At 37.5% G+C, this 23,538-nt stretch overlaps 1 protein-coding gene across 8 annotated transcripts in view; it reads left to right on the top strand.

Moving 5' to 3' along the window:
• Positions 1–23,538, top strand: part of EPHA5 (EPH receptor A5) — a 421,001-nt gene that overhangs the window by 86,142 nt on the left and 311,321 nt on the right. For all 8 annotated transcript variants that reach the window (XM_006160483.2, XM_006160485.2, XM_006160484.2 and 5 more), the window contains exon 3: positions 2,626–3,289. In XM_006160483.2, the coding sequence (XP_006160545.1) occupies positions 2,626–3,289 (664 nt within the window). The remainder of the gene's footprint in view (positions 1–2,625; positions 3,290–23,538) is intronic.

Genomic DNA, 23,538 nt, shown 5'->3' on the forward strand with positions numbered 1-23,538 from the left:
TTGATGATGTTTTCCCTTTTACTAGTTCAAACAATGTGTATTAATCTTATTATACTAAATTTGGATTTTACTGTTTTCATTTGGTTACTCGAGGTGTTCTTTTGCATTAAATATTAATCGTGGCACTCAGGAGCCATTTATAATGGAGATTGATAACCTAAATAGCTTAGGGGAGAAAACATAACTAGTGTAATTTCAGAGTGCTGAAATAGAAAGCCGGTTTGAAAAAATCAGAGGCTGAAGTAGAGTTTATACATTTTGAGGGAGGACAAAAATGAGATTAAATCAAAGAATTAAGGCTTTGCCTAGCACCATAATGTGAATGTTGTTAGGGAAGATAAGATCTTGACATCTCTCTCCTGTGAATTTAAGGAGCTCAGAATTTTATTATACCTCATTAGCACCTTTTACTTCTGCCTGTGTGATGGCAGCCTGACTTTGGAGGGAGGCCATCTGAGGTATACAGTTTATTTGCATCTCTTTTTTTTTCTTTATTTAACTTATTTATTATTATTTTCCAGTTTGATCAGAGAGAAACAGAGAAAGAGATAGAGGGAAAGCGAGAAAGCAAGCCGCCATGTGGGAGTCTAGCACTTTAACCACCACACCACCTGTCGGCCCCTATTTGCATCTCTTGAACCACCACATTTTCCACATCTTTGTCATTTGAACAGAATCAAGAAATAAGGCTAAATTTAATTTCATGTCTAAAGAAGTGACTTTTTCTTTTTCATTTATGTAGGTTTTTGTCATAGGGTGCATGTGCTCCCCAGAGACAGAGAGAAAGAAATAGTGAGAGGGAAAGTGAGAAATCACCCCCCAGGAGGAATGAACACCCTACAATCTCTTCTCTTCCATTCTTCTTTTGGAATTTTAGGCATGTGTGCACACACACACAGGTGCGTTTCAAGCCATGGGGTCCAGGACTCAAACCACAGTCAGCCATGTGGGAGTCCAATAGCTGGGAGTCCAACAGATGGCCCCAAAAACTCATTTTCTACAAAATTTATTTTCTACAATTTGAATTCACATTGTGAATATATTGAAAAATCAGTATGGTTTTCCTTCTCTATGTATTTCAGGGGTATTTAAAAGATGCAAAACAAAATTATGTATAGATTTTGTATGCATGAATTCCATACAGGTCTAAGAATTTTCTTTTTAAGCTTTAAAAACATTGTCCTGAGAGGGGAAAAAAATGGTTTTATACTGTTTAGAAAGTACTACTGGTGGGGTCAGTAGGTGGTATAGTGATTAAGGCTCTGGACTCCCACATGGTCGACCGAGGTTCAAGTCCCAGACCTGCCCACTTGAAAATCATTTCAGGCACATGTATGTATATGCTTAAAATCCCCAGAGGAGAATGGAGGAGAATGGATTGCAGTGTGGCCATCCCTACTTGGGTGGGGGGAGGGTGGGAGGTGATTTCTCACTTTTTCTCTCTAGTGAGTACATGTGCCCTAGGGAAAAACGTTTAAAAAAAAGGGAAGGGGATGGTTATAGTGGTTATGGTACATTGAGATTTGTAAAACTGGACTATTTTACTAGAAAAGCGATCAATTTATATTTCTTCTTTGATCAAATAGTATTCTGAAAGCTATCTAAACCATACTGAACTTTTTACACTCTCTATATTTTCATAACTCTTGAGGTCATTGTGCATAAAATAATACATTGGTAAGAAAGATTAGTGTATTCCAAAATATAATAAGTCAGCATTCAAAATAACAAACTATCTGTAATACTAGACTATAATTTTTGTATGTATTTTATGTATATTTATATATATGTGTGTGTGTGTGTGTGTGTGTTTGTGTGTATATATCTGTGGATAAACCGCTGAAAAAATATTTCACTACCTAACTTGTAAAAGAGTAAATAAATGTGTTCAATGAAATATAGATCTTTTATTAATTTTAAACTAGTGAATTTCCTTTCAATTTTTATGACATTGACGTGTTGTTTTTTTAACATAACATAATTAAATGTCCATTTTTCACGTTATTTTTTCCCTTTCCTTCTACATTTACTGTTCTCTTTCTCTCTTTTGTTTTAGAGACAAGGCCTTGCTATATGGCTCAGGTTGGCCTTGAACTCATGGTTCTCCTGCCTCAGCCTCCTGAGTAATTGGAGCTGTAGTCATGCCACCACGTCTGGCATTTATTTTCTCTTTTTGTAATTGTGCATCTTTTTTTCTCCTCAAACTTTGTCTGTTCTATTTGTTTATGTACTTACACATCTTCCAAATATATATACTTTCCTTACTCTACTTTTCTTGTTTACCTTATCCACATTCTGTTCTCTTTGACTTTTACTCTGAAATACATGTTCTCTCTTTTTTTCCCCCATTGGGTATATAACTTGTATATGCTCATATTTAAGTTATGTTAGAGACAATGAATAATAAATCTTGAACAAATATAAATAATAATTTCCTTTATTAAAAAAGGAAATAAAATTTCCTGTGATTCTCGTTCCCCAATATTTTATATCGAACTTCTTTTCTCAGTCAAGGCCATAGACATTTCTATACATGTATTGGTTTTCTTTGGTGACTTCAGTTATTTTTCTCATTATTTTCTATAGTTTTGAATTTTTAAAACATTTCTGTTTCATATTTTATAGTGGGAAGAGATTGGTGAAGTTGATGAAAACTACGCCCCTATCCACACATACCAAGTATGCAAAGTTATGGAACAGAATCAGAATAACTGGCTTTTGACCAGTTGGATCTCCAACGAAGGTGCTTCCAGAATCTTCATAGAGCTCAAATTTACCCTGCGGGACTGTAATAGCCTTCCTGGAGGACTGGGGACCTGTAAAGAAACGTTCAACATGTATTACTTTGAATCAGATGATGAAAATGGGAGAAACATCAAGGAAAACCAGTACATCAAAATCGATACCATTGCTGCTGACGAGAGCTTCACAGAACTGGATCTTGGTGACCGTGTGATGAAGCTGAATACAGAGGTCAGAGATGTAGGCCCTCTAAGCAAAAAAGGATTTTATCTTGCTTTTCAAGATGTCGGTGCTTGCATTGCCCTGGTTTCCGTGCGAGTGTACTATAAAAAATGCCCTTCTGTGGTGCGACACTTGGCTGTCTTCCCTGACACTATCACTGGAGCCGATTCTTCTCAGCTGCTCGAGGTGTCAGGCTCCTGTGTCAACCATTCTGTGACAGATGAACCTCCCAAAATGCACTGCAGCGCTGAAGGGGAGTGGCTGGTGCCCATCGGGAAATGCATGTGTAAGGCAGGATATGAAGAGAAAAATGGCACCTGTCAAGGTAAGAGTTTGCCTGCCGATCTTCAGGGGCTGTCTGCTTCTGTTGGATCATGTATATGTATTACTTCCAGTGATTATGAGCAAATGACCTTTTTCTTTGCTAATTTATGGAAATGATTTCTGTTCAAGTCTGATTTCTCTCTTCTTAGAATTTCAAAATTTCTGGCAAGGATGAAAGATTTAATGTTATATTTTATCAGATATACATAATTAATACTCAGAGAGTGGCGGACTTGCAGTACAACATTTCATATTCATTTTGCTTTCAGAAGTTTTGTTTCTGAACACCCTAAACCAAGGGATTAGCAACTTTTGCCGTGTTATTGTCTGTTGCTGCTGTTTTCTCTTCATGATGTTAGTTTTTACTCTTTACTTATTGTAGAAGGTTGAAATGCAAACACTCAAATGAGACTCGTGTTGGCATTTTCTTTCTTTTAACTGCCTTTTGAAAATTCTTCAGAAATAAGTTAGGCCTTATAAACTTCCCAGCAACACATTTCTAAGTGGACAGGACATAGTTTACTGTGTTGTTTACTTATGTTTGCTATGCTATGCCTGCTTTTAAAATTTTCATTTCAATTTTAAATGCATCATGAGCAATGCCCTACAAGAATAATGGTTTGGAGACAGAGCCAATACAAAAAGGTCATTTCAAAGCAATTTGCACTTAGAGTTTTTTTTTTCTGTTTTAATTTTTCTTTTAAATGGAAACTTGATTATGCATGCTTCCCTCTTCGTTTGAAAGTGCTCTTACTTTGTGCACAGTGTGGTGAGTTGCCCTTTTAAACTTGGCTACTTGTCAATGGCTTTTTGAAGCAGGATAGGACCTTATGTCAATGTGAACAAACTTTTTTTTCCCCTTTAAAAAATAGTTTGTCTTGGGACCAGCAATTAGCGTAATGGCTATATCGCTGGACTCCTATGTAATCGACCGCGGTTCGAGTCCTGGACCCGGTGGATTAAACTCATGCTAGGTGTGTGTGCATGTGTGCCCAAGATCCCGAGAGGAGAATGGAGGAGAAGGGATTGCAGCGTGGGCATTCCCCCAGGGGAGTGATTTCTCGCTTTCTCTCTCTGTCTGTCTGGTGAGCGCACGTGCTCTATAGCAAAAACCTCTCAAAAAAAAAAAATAGTTTGTCTTTTGAACATAACATACATGATGTGTATATACTAACTAGGTAACGGAAATTAACTTGTATTAGCTGAGGGGAAAACCATATGCCAAACAGTCCTTTAGACCCACCTGCTATCTTCAGGTGCATTTTTTTTTTTTTAAGTTCATCATATTGTGTGAATCGAACTTGCTTGTTTATTCAGGCTTGACCATAGAATGATTATAGATCTAGGGAAATAAAACTAGGAAAATTATCTCTAAATCATGGTGACTTTGGTTAATTAATAACTCTCCAGAAACATATTGAACTACATTTAAATTTCCATTTTTAGCACCAGGTCCTGTTTTGTGTCTTTATGATGTCATTTATGATCAATTCTATGGTTGATTTTACACCTATTCGTATAATATAATTATATCATACATATGTATGATATAATTATATTATACGTGTGTGTGTACATGAGGGTATACACACACATACATGTTCAAAAGTTCTTTTAAATCAAAATGATGTTTCTAAAATGCTTATTGTGAAAATGAAACTGTAGTTTGCTGCGGACTGGATTTAAAGAAAAGTTCTAACTAACATTGTCTTTTCTTTTTGAGACTCTCATTGGTTTAAAGTGAGATTGTATATAATCATAGGACACAGGAGTTAAACTTAATTTATTGGCTACATTTTAGTGTAAATATTGCAAATATAAGTGTTACTATTTATAAGAATTTGCTCTTTAGTATTGCAAAGCAACATACTCTACTTGACAGTGCATATACTTTTAGAGACTGTGGTTCATTTAATTTAAACTGCAGTGACCTTTGTTGTCATTTGGATTGACAGAGGATATAAGAGACCTCTATTTTCAGAGGCTAAATTTTGATGACTAATGGGATTGAAACATTCTGATGCTACTTTTTAAAACATCTTGGGAAAGTCAAGTTTTGAGAAAATGTTTTCTAGTGCAGGTATTCAACACACATCTTTCTGTCCTCTCATTCTTCGCTTCATAGTGGAAGAGTAGAGGCTTCATTGAGACAGTGGGATGAACTGGAGAGGTTGCGTTGTAGCAAACTACTGAACTGGACTCTGTGCTAACTCATGCATTCAGCAGCCACTCTGGCTGTAGGAACAGTGGCTGCAAGGTAGGGGTGACAGTTTGTCAACTGCACAGGTCAGAGCATGTGTTACACAATGCAGTCTATACAAATAATGCCCCTTGGTGTTTTACTATGTACAAACAGCATGTGCCCACTCTAGTAGGGATTTCAATGTCTACTCTACAAATAATTCATCTCGATGAATGACCAACTCATTGAGTGAAAAAATAAATGCTGAAAGTTTAGTTTGGAGAATGAATGCATCACCGCAGATCTTCCTGAGGAATTCACATCTATATATAATGGGCTTGTATGTGTATGTGAGAGAGAGATATAAAACACCGCTCTGATGCTAACTCATGCTATGATATTAATGTGTGGTATTTGAACCTTTAAGGAGATCTTGATGTTTTATATATATATATTTTTTTTCTTTTTTTTAATGAAAGAGAGGGATGAGCACATGGCCTCCCACCTTCCAGGTTACTTGTAACACCTGCTGCATCACAGCAGCTGAACCTATTCTCAAAAATCCAAGAATCTAGGAATCTAGGAATCATTGTTGAGGTCCTTTTCCTGCTCATTACCCAGTTCTACGTCATCCCACAGTGTCTCTAGAAATTACTACCTATCAAAATCATCCACTTCTCTTTTTTTCTTTTGTCATACTATCTAGAAGTATACCTTGTTGGAACTTTTATTTTCACATATTATGAAACTTGATATATAGTTTTAATTTTTGAACCATGTGAATGTATCATTTATACCAAAATACAGAGTTTGTTATTTCACACACTCATCACAAACACACACATGCAGCTGCTCACTGATACACGTCTATGATTTCCTGTTGTATAATCACTAACACCCTGCATGGCAAGGCCACTGTTCTCTCCAGACTCATCTAAACTCAGCCTTCTCCACTTCCCTGTGCACTCGTTTCTCTAAGGCGTTTTTCTCATGTTCTCTACCTATTCTCTGTTCTTTTCTCTTCCCCTGGAAGATTTTTATTACTCCTTTAAAATTTTTTTTTATTTTAGATTTTTACCATAGGGCATATGTACTCACCAGAGAGAGACAGAGACAGAGAGAAAGAACATGAGAAATCAGCCCCCAGGAGGGATGGCCACACTGAAATCCCTTCTCCATTTTCAGTTCAGGATGTTGGACAGGCCTATATACAAGTCCAGCATGATTTCAAGCTGCTGGTCCTGGACTCGAATCATGGAACAGTCTGTGTGGGATCTAGTGCCTTAAGTATCACACCACCTGCTGGTTCATTCTACCTACTTTTATTCCTCATTAACTCATGCTAAAGTTTCAAATCTGTGCTTTGATATCCCTTCTTCAGAGAAGCTGTCCCTAACCACTCAAGATTAGGGCAAGCCTCAGTTATTTACTCACTTCTCTTTCCTTTTTGTAACTGTTTAGAATTGTGAATTTGTGCCCATTTATAATTGATTAATGTCTTTACCTCCCACCAGTTAACTATTAATATATACTCCTTGACAGGAGGTGTACTATATGTTAACTTAAGGAATGAGGAAAAAAATAAAATAAAAAGGCAAGAAGAAGGGAAAGTATAATAAATTGGAAAGAAAGGAATGAGAATATGCAAAGGCATAAAATAATACTGTATTTTGGTGCCAGCAGGTGGTGTGGTGATTAAGGCACTGGATCCCACATGGCTGACCATGGTTTGAGTTCCAGGCCTGGTGGTTTAAAACACACGCTAGGCACATGTGTATGCATGCCCAAAATCCAGGGATGAGAGGAGAACGAAGGGATTGTGGTGTGGCCATCCTCCTGTGGGGTGATTTCTCACATTTCTTCTCACTGTCTCTCTCTGGTGAATGCATGCACCCTCTGGCAAAAGTGTGAAAATAAAATATTACTGTGTTTTAAAATAATGTGTTTTTCCAATTTGGTTTACCTTTGTATTTATCTGTGAAAAGTGTCCTTGGCCTAAAAATTAACAGCTATGTTGCTTAAATTGATCCTTTCTTACTCGTAAGACTCTCAGGCCAAATTCTTATGTTCTAGCTATTAAAACATATATTATTGGCACTTTATGTATTAACCATTAAAGAGGGTTCCTTTTGTAAAAAATCTGGAACTTCCTTTGTTTATATAAACTTTCTTTTTTAATAAATTTTTATTTAATATTATTATTTTATACATTTGATCATTATACATCACTTGGCTTGCATAGAGAGTTTATCCAACATGAAATATACCTTAGACCAGTGCAGTTGAGAATACTATACACGTTATCACCACATCAACAGATAATAAATCATTACTGTGTCCCACAAAGGTCTTATGTAGAGGCTATCTTAATGACTTTTGTAGAGCCCAAAATATCACATATTGAAATTGGAAACTATTATTACTTAATGACCTTTAATTATTCAGTTTCTCTGATAACCAAACTGTTTTAGAATTGATTTAAGTATATAACTACAGTAAGAAACTGAAATTCAAATATATCTGTTGTAACGAGTATTGTATACTGGGTCTGTCCTGGAAGGTGGCTGGTAGGTGCTGTCTGATCGTGCCCAGGTGACCTGTTACACCTGCCAGTCAGGAAGGACGTGGCCCAGGGACTTTGAGAGACTAAACCTTCAGGGTTCAGAATGCCAGGAGGTTTGTTCACATGCAGCCTCAACCCAAAAGACAATCAAGCAGTGATTTAGAAGTCTGGTCAATTTAGTAATTTATAATCTGTCATCTTCAAATACTTCCTTCCACTTAAATCCCTTTTAGAGAAATAGGCCACTTCATCCATAATAATCTGGTTTTGAGGAGGTAACAAAACACTCTGGTTTCTATTGTATTAACTTTAACTTGAAATATAGTGTATATTTATTTTGATAAGGCTTACTTAACCACATCAATTGTCAGTAATAAGCTGCTTTAAGCATACAGATTTATTTCTTTGAAATGTGTTCTTTATTTTCAGAAACAGATAATGTCCCCAGTCCGTTTACACACATATATTTGCCTGCTTGTCACCTACTACCATTTCTGACGAAATTCACGTGAGGTTTTTCTTTTTTCCCCAGAAGAGTCATGCGAAATATTTTTGAGTATGAAATGGTTTGCACAAACCCATTTTGGAAGTTTCTGCCTTTTCTTGAAGTGAACGTGTTTGACAGAAGTAATTGAGTTCACATGAATCAAATGTTGCCTGCTGCGTTCTCTTGTGATTCCGTTGCTGACTTACTCAGATGCGAGGCAAGGCCACTAATCTTCATCAGTTGCTAGTGGAATGAAGTAGTAATTTGAAATTAGCCCTAGATAATTATAGTTTCACTTCTATCGAATGAAGGAAAGAGATTTAGATGGTTGGTCACCGTCAACACCAGTCGGAGCAAAGAAGGTAGAGAGTGCATGCTAAAATGCGGGGTGAGGGGTTACGTGCTGGGGGCTGTGCTGAAAAAGCAGTTATTAATTGTCCCACCGGGAGATGATTGCACAGCAAGACAAATGTAGTGAAAATATCCAGCTCGAGAAAGGGCCTTGATTCAGAAGCAGTGTGGATACAGCAGGGAGTGGTATGTCGATCATTCATACTTTTGGTGCGAATTCATCATTAAAACAAAATTGGCTGGAAATACGGCGTATTAGGTGTTCCTTTAATTATGCAGTGGAGTGCCTACTTATTTTTAATTAGGCACATTACCAAAAAACATCAAAGGGGTTGAACTTTTGGTTTTACTTAGTATATTATTTTATGCAATGAAAGGAAACTAATTTTAATTTCAAGATTTAAACAAAGGATGGAGATTATGAAAGTACAAAGTACCAATGATGTGTGTGTGTGTGTGTGTGTGTGTGTGTGTGTGTAATACCATTAAGTGGTCATTAATTCATGTGGATATTACATATGAGAAGAGGAAAATAGATCATCTCTTTTTTTTTTTTTTCTTTTAAACCGTTCTCTGGCCAAGTTTTTGATTAGTTCCATTAAAGTTTTAGAACATACCGTGCATTTGGACTTTTTGTTTTTCTCTAAATTGAGGTTTATTAATGTCTGCACTGTTGATATGTTGGGTCAGATACTTTTTGTTTGTGGGGAGGCATTTTATCTTGAGTAGCAGCATCCTTAGGCTCACCTAGACCCAGTTAGACACCCAAATCCCCATTTTGAAGGTCCACAGTGTACCCAGATATAGACAGGTATCTTCTGGAACAAAAATCACTCTACCTTAGGAATTACTAATTCAAAATCCACCTCCATGAACACACATGCCACTGAAACTAAACATGTCTAGATTAATTTCTAGACCGAATCCCTTTGCAAAAGTGAACATTTTTCTTTAGTTGTGGAGATGTACATTTAAAAAGGTGACAAACTTAGCTTGGGAATGGCAGGGAATATGCTGCTAGGAGCAGACTCCTGGTTGAGGTGTGCACACCCTAAGTTGGAGTGCCTCAGTGTTCTCGCTCTGCCACGTAGTGACTCGGTGTCCCTGTGCAAAACACTCGATCTCTGTTCCTTGCTTTTCTTATTTCTGACTACCTCACTGTCATGTTGTAAGAGATTTCTTGAGCAATTTCATTTATCAAAAGGTAACCTTATACTTTTATTCATTAGGTGAACTAAACTATGTAAATATAGAACCTCCTTTGTAAAGATGTTTCTAGAGTTACAAAATTGAAAGATTTGCTATCTTATTAGATATCATCAGTCATTCTTTATGTCGTTATTCTACTAGGCACTGTATCCAGGTTTATAATTCCTATATTTCAGGAATGCAGATGTATATACATTTGGCATCACAGTTACAATTGATGAGAATGTTTAATTGTGGTGTGAATACCATGGAGACACTGTTGAGGATGTATCCTCTCCATCCCCAGGCACTGAAGACTTAAAAAAAACAAAAGTAGAAAATATTTTCTGGGGACCAGCAGTTGACAAAATGGCTATGTTGTTGGACTCCCATATAGTTGACCATGGTTGGAATCCTGGACCCAGTGGCTCAAACACACCGGGTGCTTGTGCATGCATGCCCAAGATCCTGATAGGAAAATAGAGGAGAAGGGATTGCGGCGTGGCCATCCCCCCTGGGGAGTGATTTCTTGCTTTCTGTCTCTCTGTCTCTTCTGTCTTTCTGGTGAGAGTAGGCATCCTCTAGCAAAAACCACCCACCCCCCCAAAAAAAAGAAATACATAAAATATTTTCTGAAAAGGTGATGTTTAACATAGACATGAAAAACAATATGCAAAAAATATTGGAAGCAGCATAATAAGCAGAGGACAGGTTCAGTGCAGATATCTATATTGAGACATTAATCTGTGCGTGTCTCTTTTCTCCCTAAAATTATACTGTTTTCTCAATGCTATATTCAAATCTGAGGAAATGAAAAACTTGTTAATTCCTGAACAGACTGGCTAAAAGAGGCCATAGATAGAGACAGCTGGTGGCATGGTGGTTAACACAGCTGAATCACACATGGTTGACACTGGGGTTTGAATCCTGGGCCCAGCAGCTTGAAAAACATGCTGAGCACTTGTGCTTAAAATCCCTAGAGGACCATGGGGGAGAAGGGATTGTGGTATGAATGTCTGAATGTCTTTTCCCCATGGGAGACTTTTTCTCACTTTCCCTTTTTTTTTCTCCTCTCCCATGAGCACATGTGCTCTGTAGCAAATTAAAAAAAAAAAAAAGTGTGTGTGTGTGTACATATATTGGGTCATCAGAAAAAGCATGAGGCATTTTTTTCTATGCAAAAATGCATTGTAACTTTTCTGACTACCCAATATTAATATTGTCTTAAAGATAGAAGATTCCTCATAAACACCTAGGGGCAAATAGAAACCTGCCAAACATGAAACACCTCAGTTTATTTGTGAGTATTATTGAATTGCTATTTATAAATTATTATACCCACTAAAAGTAGGGAAGCCTTTTTGAAATTAGTATTTCGGTGGCATGGTGGTTAAGGCACTGAATTCCCATGTGGCCAACAGTGGCTCTCCTGGAATGGAGACTTGAAAACCACACCAGGCACACGTGCATTCGTGCCCCAGGAGGAAAAGGGAGAAGTGATTGTAGCACAGCCATATCCCCTAAGGGTGATTTCTTACTTTCCTTCTCTTTGTTTCTACCCAGTGAGTGCATTATCTATGGTAAAAATCTAAAAAAAAGGGGGGAGATTAATTTTTATTAGTGCAATAATGGCTAGTACCTAGTGAATCTTTTGCAATAGGTGAATAGACAAATATGAGGACTTGGCAATGATGGAGAGGAAATAGATCAAAGCACCCTTAAATTCCTCCTGGTCACACTTTTTAAAGTGTCTTTCTTTTATGAGATGGAGAAGAGTGAGAGACTGGGATCCCCCCAGGGCCTTGCCTCTCAATATCCACTGGACTTCTTGCCAACCAGGATGACATGTATGCCAGCATGCTCTGGGTGACCTGGGGTCTAACCCCAGGCCTTTCCATACAGCTCCAGTTTATCCAGCACACCCTAGTTTGTGCCAACCCACTGGGCCAAAACTCTAACCTTCATTTGCAGTCCTACTTCCTCGCTCATAACAGAACATGCACTAGTCAAAGTCTTGAGGATGAATATAATTCTAGCTTAGAATAAACCTAACAGATAAGTACTATACCTCGTCTTTACAATAATAGGAATAATTACTTTGTCTTAGGGCAGGTGCACTTGGAGAGAGAGACAGAGACAGTGAAAGGAAAAAAAAAATCATCTCCTGGGTGGATGGTCACATTGCAATCCATTCTCCTCTATTCTCCTCCTGGGATCTGGGGCACGCACATGCACGCACGCACACACACATACACATACACATACATATATATACACACACACACACACACACACACACACACACACACACACACTCCCATTGTGGATGCTAAGCCACTGGGTCCAGCCATTTGAACTGTGGTTACCCATGTGGGAGTTCAATGATGTAACCGCTATGCCATCTGCTGGTCCCTGCAAATGAATATTAACATTAATGAACTTGAATTCCATCACGGTCATATGAACAGAGAATTTGTGATTATATTTTATGTTCAATGTCTCATACTTATGCAAAACACCTCATAATATACATTTATTAAAATGAGATGCACTGGATAAGCTCCTTTTATGATAATAAAGTATTACAGAAAGATAATTATCAGGAACATTTTAATGGTAAAAATCTTACAAAGATCTTAAAATCCTCACATATTTTAATTGATATTCTCATAATTAATCTAACATCTATGACATTTGTATGTGTCAGGAGACCAAAGCATAGTCCTTTTCTTTTACTGTTTGCCTCTTCCTATTCAGATACCCATAAAAAGACTTACATAAAGTCCGAAGACACAGATCAGTTACTGTCATGGGACAGTTGTGTGCTCGGAGAAATTCAGTGTTGAAAAGTCAATGACTTGTTTAGCAAAGATTTTAATGTCAGTGCTCAGATTCTTGCTAACTATAAATTTTAGAAAAATGAAGGCTAATGATAAAAAGTAGCCAACATTTGCTTAAAATTATTAAGTGAACTTCAGACATTAAAACTGATTTGTGAAAGCAATGAAGGGATATTTGTGTATGCAGGAAATTAAGGGCATTGGGCTTTAGGCTGAAGCAGGCCTTAGTTCAGATCTCATGCTTCCATTTAGTATATATGTGACTATGATCAATTACCAAACTGGGGTGAGCCCTGTTTTCCTCCTCCGTGGACAGCTCCGTGTTCTAGAGTCTGCATCTGTAAGGTGCGTGTGTCAGTGTATGTAATGACTGCCTACTTAGGAGCGGAACCTGGACCAGCAGCTTTGGTATCACCTGGAGGGTTTTTAGAAATGGAGTCTCAGGCCCTACCCCCCAAACACACTACATTTAGCAAGATTGTCTGGTGTTTTCTTTATGGTGCATTTAAGTTTCAAGTTTATTTTTATTCATGATAAAAAGCCTGTATTTTTACATGGTGATGGGGAGGGTCCTCTCCAGGGTTCCTATATGTTCACATTTTGTTCTTTCTAATATACAGATAGAAAGAACACTTGAAATGAATGCTCTTTTATCTATTTATTTTTTAGTTTTTTTTTTGTTTGTTTTTGTTTTTTGTTTTTTTTTTTTTTTTTTTTTTTTTTTGGAGAGGTTTTTTCTTTAGGGATTTTGCTATAGGGAACATGTGTTTGCCAGAGAAATAGACAGAAAGCAAGAAATCACCCCTCAGGGGGATGGCCATGCTGCAATCCCTTCTCCAGTCTCCTCTCAGGATCTTGGGCACACATGCTCATGTGTCTGGCATGGCTTTTAAACCACGGGCTCTGAACCATGGTCAACTATGTGGGAGTCCAGCAACATTACCATTACACCACTGCAGATTCCTATTTTTTATTTTTTTATGTTTCTTTTTTTTTTCTTTTTTGTCATATGTTACATGTACTCACTGGTCTGAGACTGAGAGAGACAGAAAGTGAGAAATCACCTCCCCACCCACCCAACACCAACACCCAACCTGCTTTACACTCTACCTCATCCCACACCCATTGAGGGATGGTCACTTTGCAATCCCTTCTCCTTCATTTATTCTCTCGGGATTTTGGAAATGCACACATGTGTGCTCTACGTGATTTTCAAGCTGTCCTGAGACTCAAACCATGGTCAGCCATGTGGGAGTCCAGCACCTTTTACCACCACACCTCCTGCTGGGCCCCGGAGTGAATGCTTTTTTCTTCCTTTTGGATAAGAAAACTGAAGTACAGCCTAATTAGGGTCACACAGCTGTGTAAGGACAAGATTAATAATATGCTTATCCTGGGACCAGCAGATGGTATAATGGCTACATCACTAGACTCCCATGTAGTGGACTGTGGTTCAAGTCCCAGACCCGGTGGCTTAAACTCATGCTGGGCACGTGTGTGTGCCCAAGATCCCTAGACGAGAAAAGAGGAGAAGGGATTGCGGCATAGCCATCCCCCCCCTGGGGGGATGATTTCTCACTTTCTGTCTCTCTGTCTTTCTGGCAAGTACACGCACCCTATAGCAAAAACTTCTCAAAAAAAAAAAAAAAAGATTATGTTTCTCCTAATCTCTTTGTATAATATGTAAGTCAAACTATTGCACACTATTCATGTCATTTCAGGCCTGCCTTTTGTCAATTGTATATTCACCTCTCAAGATTTCCTTCGTATAGTTTTATCATACAGATTGCAAGTATGTAGCTGTTGATAGTATTCTATGTAATAGTATTTCTTTCTTTTTGTTTCTGCTAATTCCATCTTGATTTAGGAATCACATAGTAACTATCTGCTTCTTTTACCATTATCATAAATAGACAACATTTGGTAAGTTATGGGGGGGGGAAGAATGGACCACAGAAAAAGAGAGGAAAAAATACAAAGTATCCCAATTGCTCCAGTTTATGAAGGGTCTGTTTACTTATTGTGCCCCCTTCCAGGGTGTTAGTCCATTTTTTTTTTTTAATGGCTCATAGCAGTTCCTCATGTGACTTAGCATTTCCTCCTCCTGCTGTGTACCATTGAGCTCCAATTTTACCTGATTCTTCTGTTTTCGTTTACAGTACAACACAATCATTTTTAACTCAGATTGTCCCTAGAGACACCAAAGAGAAGGTCTGCTTCCATTATATGGTACTAGCTGGGGGAATAAGTATTTTTCTTTTTATCATAGGGCGGGCGTCACCACGCCCTAAGTATTTTTTTTTTTAAAGCTTCACAGGTGATTATCACAGCCAGGTTTGAGAAGTGTTGTAATATCCGAAGTTAATTCTTTGTGATTTTCAGTGGCAAGTAAGGGTTTGCACCACAAAATTTAATGACAGCCACTGATTTTATTTTATTTATTTTATTTTTTGGAGAGGTTTTTGCTATAGGGCGCATGCGCTCACCAGAAAGACAGCGAGAGGCAGAGAGACAGAAAGCAAGAAATTACCCCCCAGGGGTGATGGCCATGCTGCAATCCCTTCTCCTCCATTCTCTTCTCGGGATCTTGGGCACGCACGCACACGCACCCGGCGTGAGTTTTAAGCCACGGGTCCGGAACAGGAACCGCGGTCAACTACATGGGAGTCCAGCGACATAGCCATTACGCTAACTGCTGGTCCCATCTTTTTTTAAAAGAATTATTTTATTTAGCTTTATTTATTTATTTATTTATTTATTTGTTTATTTATTTAATTTGACCAGAGAAGGACAGAGTTGGGGGGGTGAGAAAGCAAGCTGCCAGGTCTGGGACTTGAACTGCGATTGGCCATGTGGGAGTAAAGTGCCCTTAACCTCCATGCCACCTGCTGTCCTTGATTCCTTATCCCCATCATGAGGTCCCTCAAACTCAAGCCTCTTTGTGCACTCTTTGTGAACATTGGCAGATTTTTTTTTTAACTTAGTGTTTTCTCAAAGATGTAGCCAGCTCTTCACAATGTCAGAGTTCCCCACCTGCTACAAGGCTAGAGCCATTTCTTCAGGATTCTGGGATTAAAATGTGAGTCACCTAGTTCCTTCCCCTAGTGAGCAGCCCTGATACTTAACACACCAGGCTTTAGCTCTATCTTTGTTTCTGCTTCCTGTGCATTCTCTTTTCTAGATATTTTTAGTTTATTAATTTTCTTGTAATTTCCCTGTAGGAAAACAAAACATCACAAGAAGATCCCAAACTTTGCTCTCTTTCATTCAACATTTCTAGGTATTCATAGCTGGAACATTTTGCAGATTTGCTTAGACCTTCATGTTGGAAATGGAAGCCTTCTGTGGAATGATGAATTCTAAACTTTAATAGAAAATTTAAACTTATGAAAATTGTTGTGGACCTATAAGAAGATAAAATTAATGAAGGATATACAGTATCTTCATCTGAACTCTGTTAATTCAAAAGTGTTCATTTTGTCAAAAAAGTTAAGAATGTTCTTTTCAAAGACACATTTATGTTTTATTCAACACTTACATTACCAAGTAGTTAACACCTGAAAAGATATTATTACATGTTGTCTAGAACATTTAGCGAATAATGTAACAGTTAACAAGCATTGTCATTTTAACATTGTAATGAACAGAGGAAAAGGTATAAGTGTTTTTTTCTTCTTAAAGTGACATTAGTATTAAAACAATTTGCAAGACTTACAGAGAACTGGGTGGGTAGCACAGTGGTATATGCTGCTCAGGAGAAGCTGGATCCGTATGGAGGATCGTGGGTTTGTTAACCTGGTTGACCCAAACACTCTGCGTCACTCCTCCTGATCCTGACTGGCTGGGAGGGCACAGGAGAATGGCAGTGAGACCCTGTCCAAGGTGCTTCTCTTTCTCTTTCTCTCTTTCTCTGTTTTGCTTTTGTGAAAGAAAGAACTTTTTTTTTTAAGGGAAAAATTATTTAGTTTTTTTTAACTTCCTTGATCACAATCTCTCAAATTTTACCAAAAAAAAAAAATTCTAAAACTCAATATAGGGGAAAGGCATCTTGACTTGGAGAAAAGGGTATGACAGAAATATATTTATGAGACTTGGGAACTCAAGACTAGTGGACAGATGATTCTGTTCAAATCATTTTAGCATAAAGAATTCTAGATGATGCCACAAATTAAATTTTATCTCATCAGTTAACTCAATAGTTATAATGAAATCATGTCATCTGTATAAATGAAAGCAAAAGCTATGAGTTAAAAGTGTTATGTTAATATTGTTTACTGCAATAAGATTAATCATATTTCTTCATAGTACTAAACATGGATATATCATACAGATGGAACTCTTGAGGTAGTCAACAAATTCTCTATTATAATAAAGACAAGTAAAACATAATGACCATTCCACATAGAACAAAGAAAACCTTAAATTTAGGAGAGAAAATGTATTTAATTTTTTTTAGCATACCATGGTTCATTACCTTAATAAAAATGTAACAAATGAATTGTACATTTTATGATGATTAATAAATTACAGATGGAACTCTTGAGGTAGTCAACAAATTCTCTATTATAATAAAGACAAGTAAAACATAATGACCATTCCACATAGAACAAAGAAAACCTTAAATTTAGGAGAGAAAATGTATTTAATTTTTTTTAGCATACCATGGTTCATTACCTTAATAAAAATGTAACAAATGAATTGTACATTTTATGATGATTAATAAATTAATACAGAAATATATATACATACATACAAATATAGATATAATATTTACACACACACACATATATATACATTTTAAGTAGTAATTTTGCAATAGGGTATGTGCACTTGGCAGAGAGAGAGACAGAGAGACAGTAGGCAAGAATCATGCCCTGGGGGATGGGATGGCAACACCGCACTCTCGACTCCTCTTGGGATCTTGAGCACCTATGCACATGCACTCGCAGTCGACTGTGTGCAGTCCAGCGACATAACCATTGCACCATCTGTTAGTCCCAGTAATCTTAAATTTGAAATATAGTGGCTTGGGACCAGCAGACAGCTTAATGGTTGTGTTGCTGGACTTCCAAGTAGTCAACTGCAGTTCAAATCCTGGACCTGGTGGCTTAAAACTCATGGCGGGCACATGTGCGTATGTGCCCAAGATCCCAAGAGGAGAAGGGAATGTCACGTGGCCATCCTCCTTGGGGGGACGATTTCTCACTTTCTGTCGCTTTGGCGCCCTATAGCAAGAACCTCTCACTAAAAAAGAAAAAAAAAGATTAGACTTACTGACCTCAGACTCTATTCCACTTTTGTACTTTGTACATTATATAACCTAATCACAATGATTGGTAGTTTCTATTTGTGTATACCATCAATGACAAACCTGAAGAAAAAGCTTTGCTCCTTATTATGTCCATATTAGGATTAATAGGTTAAATGTCTTATGCTTCATCTGCATGATTTATTTAATGCACCTCCTATATGGATTAACTTTTTTAAAAATATATTTGAATGGTTTTGAGTATTGCATAGAAAACTTGCTATCTAACAAGCCAATGTAGCTGCATTTTGTGTATGTCTATCTTGCTATCTATTGAGTCATGTAGTTTACTACGCAAAAATGCATCATGACTTTTCCGACAATCTACATATAGCTATTACATGTCTATATGTAATATAAACCTAAAAATCTAAATATTCCTTTTACGGAAATTATACAACTTATTGCCTTTAAATTTAATTTCTACATTGGTCAAGAAAATCATGCCAGTTATTGCAAAGCAGGAACGCAGGGAGTCACTGACTCTGGCACGGTTCCTTCTAGAAAGTGTATCATTAGCAATAACAATAAAAAAGCAAATTCTAAGCTATCCATGATCTCATAACTGGTTTTCATTACAGGAAAATGCTTTTGTATCCTTTATTATTTCTAGTCATGAGCATGGATCATATCTTCTCTTCCAGCGGTTGATTCTCTTTGGTGTTTAAATGCTTTGTCTGCATTTAAGGCTGACCAGTAGGGTTTCATCTATAAGAATTGAAGTGATTTGTTGATAGGCTTTGATCTTTTCTAAGCTTGACGATATTCTGCTCATTTGAGTGCTGTTAAGGTATAGTTTAGGAAAGAAAAAGAAAGGAAAGAAAGAAGAGCCACAGTTTGAGGGAAGTAACAATTAGAGCAAATGATAATTTGACTGATGGATAACTCCATTTCTTTGATGGAATTGTTAGCAGGAATCAGAGTTGGAGAATGAATGCTGCAAAGTTCCTGCTGTGTGATTGTAAAGGAGAATAATAATACACCACTCCATATGCATAGGGCTTTGCCTCTGATGAATTCAAAGCGCTTTGAAAGGATTCCACTAGGACATTTCTAAAATAAAGAATGGGACTATCAGAATTTATTTTTTTTCCATTTTATGGATCGACAAGGTCATATGATGTGATTTCTCCCAAGTTTCCTGGTGTTTCCCTCCTGCCCCCTTTCTCCCACTTTCTAGTAAGCCTCCCAACCTGAGAGTAATGTAATTACTGGCTCCTATGAACAATTTCCTCATAGTCACCCAGTCCCAATATTTTCTAATGCTAAAAGCTTCTTTTTTTAGAACCAGACTGACCTGCATTATTTATTTATTTAAAACTCTCTTTAGAAGGTTTTGTGTGTCATCTGTTTTTGCTCTCTGGGTTCAAGCATGATTTAATATGTCAACACTGGTTTGCTTAACTGCGTTTGATTGTCTTCCATACTTTACTTAGAACTAAGCAGTTGCCTTTCAAGCGTGTTGCTGCCCAGATAAATGAAATGTCACAACAGTGAGGACTCCTTGTTTTGTGACAGCAGTGGCTTTCTTTGACACAGTCAGTGGTTGGAGAAGGGGGTGGGAGGGAATTTAAACAGTAATGAAAGAGCCAGCTTAAGTCAAGCCCACACCGACATCTAATAGCAAAATGCTCTTAAACTTGGGGGAACCTCACTCCTCATTGAAGTGATATATATATATATAATTTGCCCACTATGGACAAGAGGAAAACATCTGTTAAGAGTTTTACCACAATAACCCACAAAGATAGTACTTTGCTTTTTGTTTGATTTCTTCCATACTTTATTGGCAAGCCCTGAGTTATTGCTCTCAGTACATAATGTTGGAAACCAATCCACATTAAAATATTTTTCCACTGTTCCCACAATAAAAGTATTGTTTATGATTTTAAAACTTGGATTAGAGTTTAAAGATTGGAAGCTCATGAAACCTAGTACTTGGCACAAAGAAAATCCTCAATGCACACTTGTTAGGTTTAAAAGTTTAAAAGAACTTCAGTGAGAGATAAAATGATGTTTGTTTTTGCCATTTATTTTTGCTAGAGAAAGAAACAGAGACAGAGAGAGAGAAGGAAAGTGAGAAGGCACCCCCTGGAGGAATGGTCATCTCACTGTCCCTTGTCCTCCTTTCTCTTCTCAGGACTTGGGGCACTTGGACACATGCTCAGCACGTTTTTTAAGCCACTGGGTCAGGGATTCGAACTGCATTGCTAGCCATGTGGGGTCTAGCTGCTTTAACCTCCGCACCTTCTGCTGGCCCTGAAATGTCTTTTGTCTGTCTGCTCCTGATTTTATCTTTGTACTAACATTTGTTGTTCCCTGATGGTGGCCCATCCCCCAGAGCATGCAGAGCACATATGAACACGTTTAGTCTGGTCCAGTCTGTACCTGGCCAGTTATTTGGTCATGGTTTTTCATGACTGAGGGAGCTATCTGTAGATCGTATGAGTGGAAGATTGCAAATTTTGATCTCAATGGAAGGTAAACTAGACCAGCCAGGCATGTTGCAAATGATTAAATCTATGTTATGGGGATAGAGAGGCCATTAACAAAAAGCTGTGATCAGGAAGTAGAAATTGTGTGCTCGGGAAGCCCTGAGTTGGGTGAAAAATTTCATTTTTTGCAGATTGAAGGTGAAAGTCTTAACCAAGGGCTAGCTGTCATCGTCAGGGGAAAGACTGGCCAGAGCATTCGTGATCAAACCTCAGGAGAAATAATAGCAATTCCAAGAAATAAGGGTCTGAGTATCAGAATTGTCAGGATATTTCAACTGGCTTGGAAAGGCAGGAAGCAGAGTTGGTGCGCTTGCAGAGAACTGCTACGTGCCTGTACCGTAGCCCAATGTTTTATTCATATTCTCTCCTTTAAACTTGACAACATCCTGTGAGCCATAGTTTCTGGGGCAACTGAAGCTCAGAAGGTTAATTTTACGAAGATCACACAAACTAAACTAGAAAGTGGCAAACTGACATTTGAACCCAGGTGTATTTGTTTCAAAGTCAGTGTCTTTCTACTCTATTATCTGTTCTCTATTAAAATGTATTTGAAATTCACTTAGTTACGTCACCTTGACTCGCATCACCCATGAGCTTAATCTGTCGTCTGTGTGAGCTACTCTAGACTCTTGTGAGAGAGAGAGTGAGGCACCCCAGAAAGACAAGGGAGCCACCAGAGTTAGTCTTTACAGGAGGTTCTGCCCCTATTTTCAGACGCCAAACTGCAGAAATGCAAAGGCAGATCAAAGTGGTTGGAAGAGGCAGGGAGATGGCCCAAAGAAGCAGAGCAAGACACAGCGAGCAAAACTGAGTAGGAATAAGCACGCGAAGGATTTGGGACAGCAGGTGCCCTAGTGAGACTGTGCAAATACAAGCTAAGCTAGAATTTAGAGCGTTTTCTGTGGGACCGTACAATTGACAGGGGCATGGGAGGAGCTCTTGGCATGAGCCCAGAATGCGTGCTGTGTGTGAGAGATTGTGTCAGTAGGTTAATTAGTCTCAAGCTATTGCTCCATGTTTTGCTTTTTATGTTATTGAGCATGTGTTGCCTTACATGTTTGCCCCCATAAATGGTACAGGGAAAATTTTTTTTTAAGAATTATTTTATATAACTTGATTTATTTATTGTATTTATTTAATTTGACCAGAGAAAGTGAGAAAGCAAGATACCAGGTCTAGGCCTTGAACTGCACTTGGCCATGTGGGAATCCATGCCTTTAATCACCACACCACTTGCCGGACACCTTTATTTATTTATTTATTTGTTAGTTTGTTAATTTATTTATTTATTTTTAAGTTTAGGCTTTGGAGCATTGAAGTATCATTTCGTTCAAGCTTTGTTTTTGTTTTGTCCCTGTGTTTGTGTTTGGTGTGGTGTAGAAGGACTCAATCAAAACCGTACTAAGATGAGTGAGCACACTTTGTCAGGATTCTGACTCTCACCTCAGGGACCTGGTCACACCTATATATTGTTCATCTTCAGAATAATGAAGCTAAAGGATTCTTCACATCCATTCCTGAAATTATGCAGTGAGCAGGGAAGAGGCTTCTGACTGAAGGAGACTTCCATTCTGTAGTATTTTTATGCCATCACATATCATTGGGAAGTTGGAAAGAACAGAATACAAAACAAAAACAATTTAAGAGAAAAAAGGTGAGCAGGCATATCTTCATAAGCAAAATAGTATAATTAAAATAATCGTCACTTCTCTGTTGACTGATCTCAATTATACAAGCAGCACTGCAGTAAAGGCAAATGTCCTTATAGTCTAACAGGTGAAAGAGAACTGTTAGAGGGGAAAACAAAATTTAGCCATTATGTTATTAGATCTAGCTACGTCCCCGGTATATAGAAAACAATTTAATCCTGACGGTAACTCTGCCAGGTATGTACTGTTGTTTTTATTTTATAATTGAGGTGATTCAAGGCTGATGTAAATTGAATATAATTTCCAAGCACCCTGTTAGTAGTTATGTAAATTGAATATAATTTCCAAGCACCCTGAGTTAGTAGCAAGATTCAAATACAGTTTTGGTAGGCTTCAATGTATACTAACTTTAAGGGGAAAAAAAAAAAAAAAACTTTTTTAAATTTTCAGAATGTACATTTTTTATTTTTAATTTAGAAAATAGACAAAGCTCAATTATTAGAGTTACGTAGGAGAGAAATGTATAGACAAAGGACAAGCATGGAGAAGAGGGTAGCATGACATGGTGAAACATAATAACTGCTACTATTCTAAACAATTAAATTCAAAGACCGATGTTTGATAATAATCGTAGGAGGAAGTATTGGGAAAAACCTATGTTTATTTAATATAATGTAGTCCATAATGCTAAAAGAATCACAACTGGGCTCTAGACAGTATCATTATTTTAACTCAAATATGTGATTTGCTTTTAGTGGAAATAATATTAAACTGAGTCCAATTGTAAGAAATTACTACTTGTGACCACTTATAAAGCATAAAAGATGGCTTCGTATGACTCAAAGTAATATAGAAGCAATCAAACACTATCAATATTCAATGATACATATTATAAAAATTGCCCAGAAATGGAATAAAATGTAATTCTCTGAATTCAAAATTGTCTAAATCCATATTCCCTGAGAATACGTTCTTTTTCTTTTCCTCTCCCTTTTCCTTCTGTCTTCTCTTAGACCTTGATCCTCAGCCCATTATTTTGAGCCCATTTTCATGTGGCTACCAGAGATACTTGAGACTGGGTGAGTTCAAGAGTGTTGGTATTTATTTTGATTCACTGGTCTGGTGGCAGAGAAATTCAAAAGTATTCCAAAGTAATGAGAGGCAAAACATTTAGGAGGGCAGAGTGT

The sequence above is a fragment of the Tupaia chinensis genome, unplaced genomic scaffold (assembly GCF_000334495.1).
Source record: "Tupaia chinensis unplaced genomic scaffold, TupChi_1.0 Scaffold000687_1, whole genome shotgun sequence".
NCBI lineage: Eukaryota > Metazoa > Chordata > Mammalia > Scandentia > Tupaiidae > Tupaia > Tupaia belangeri.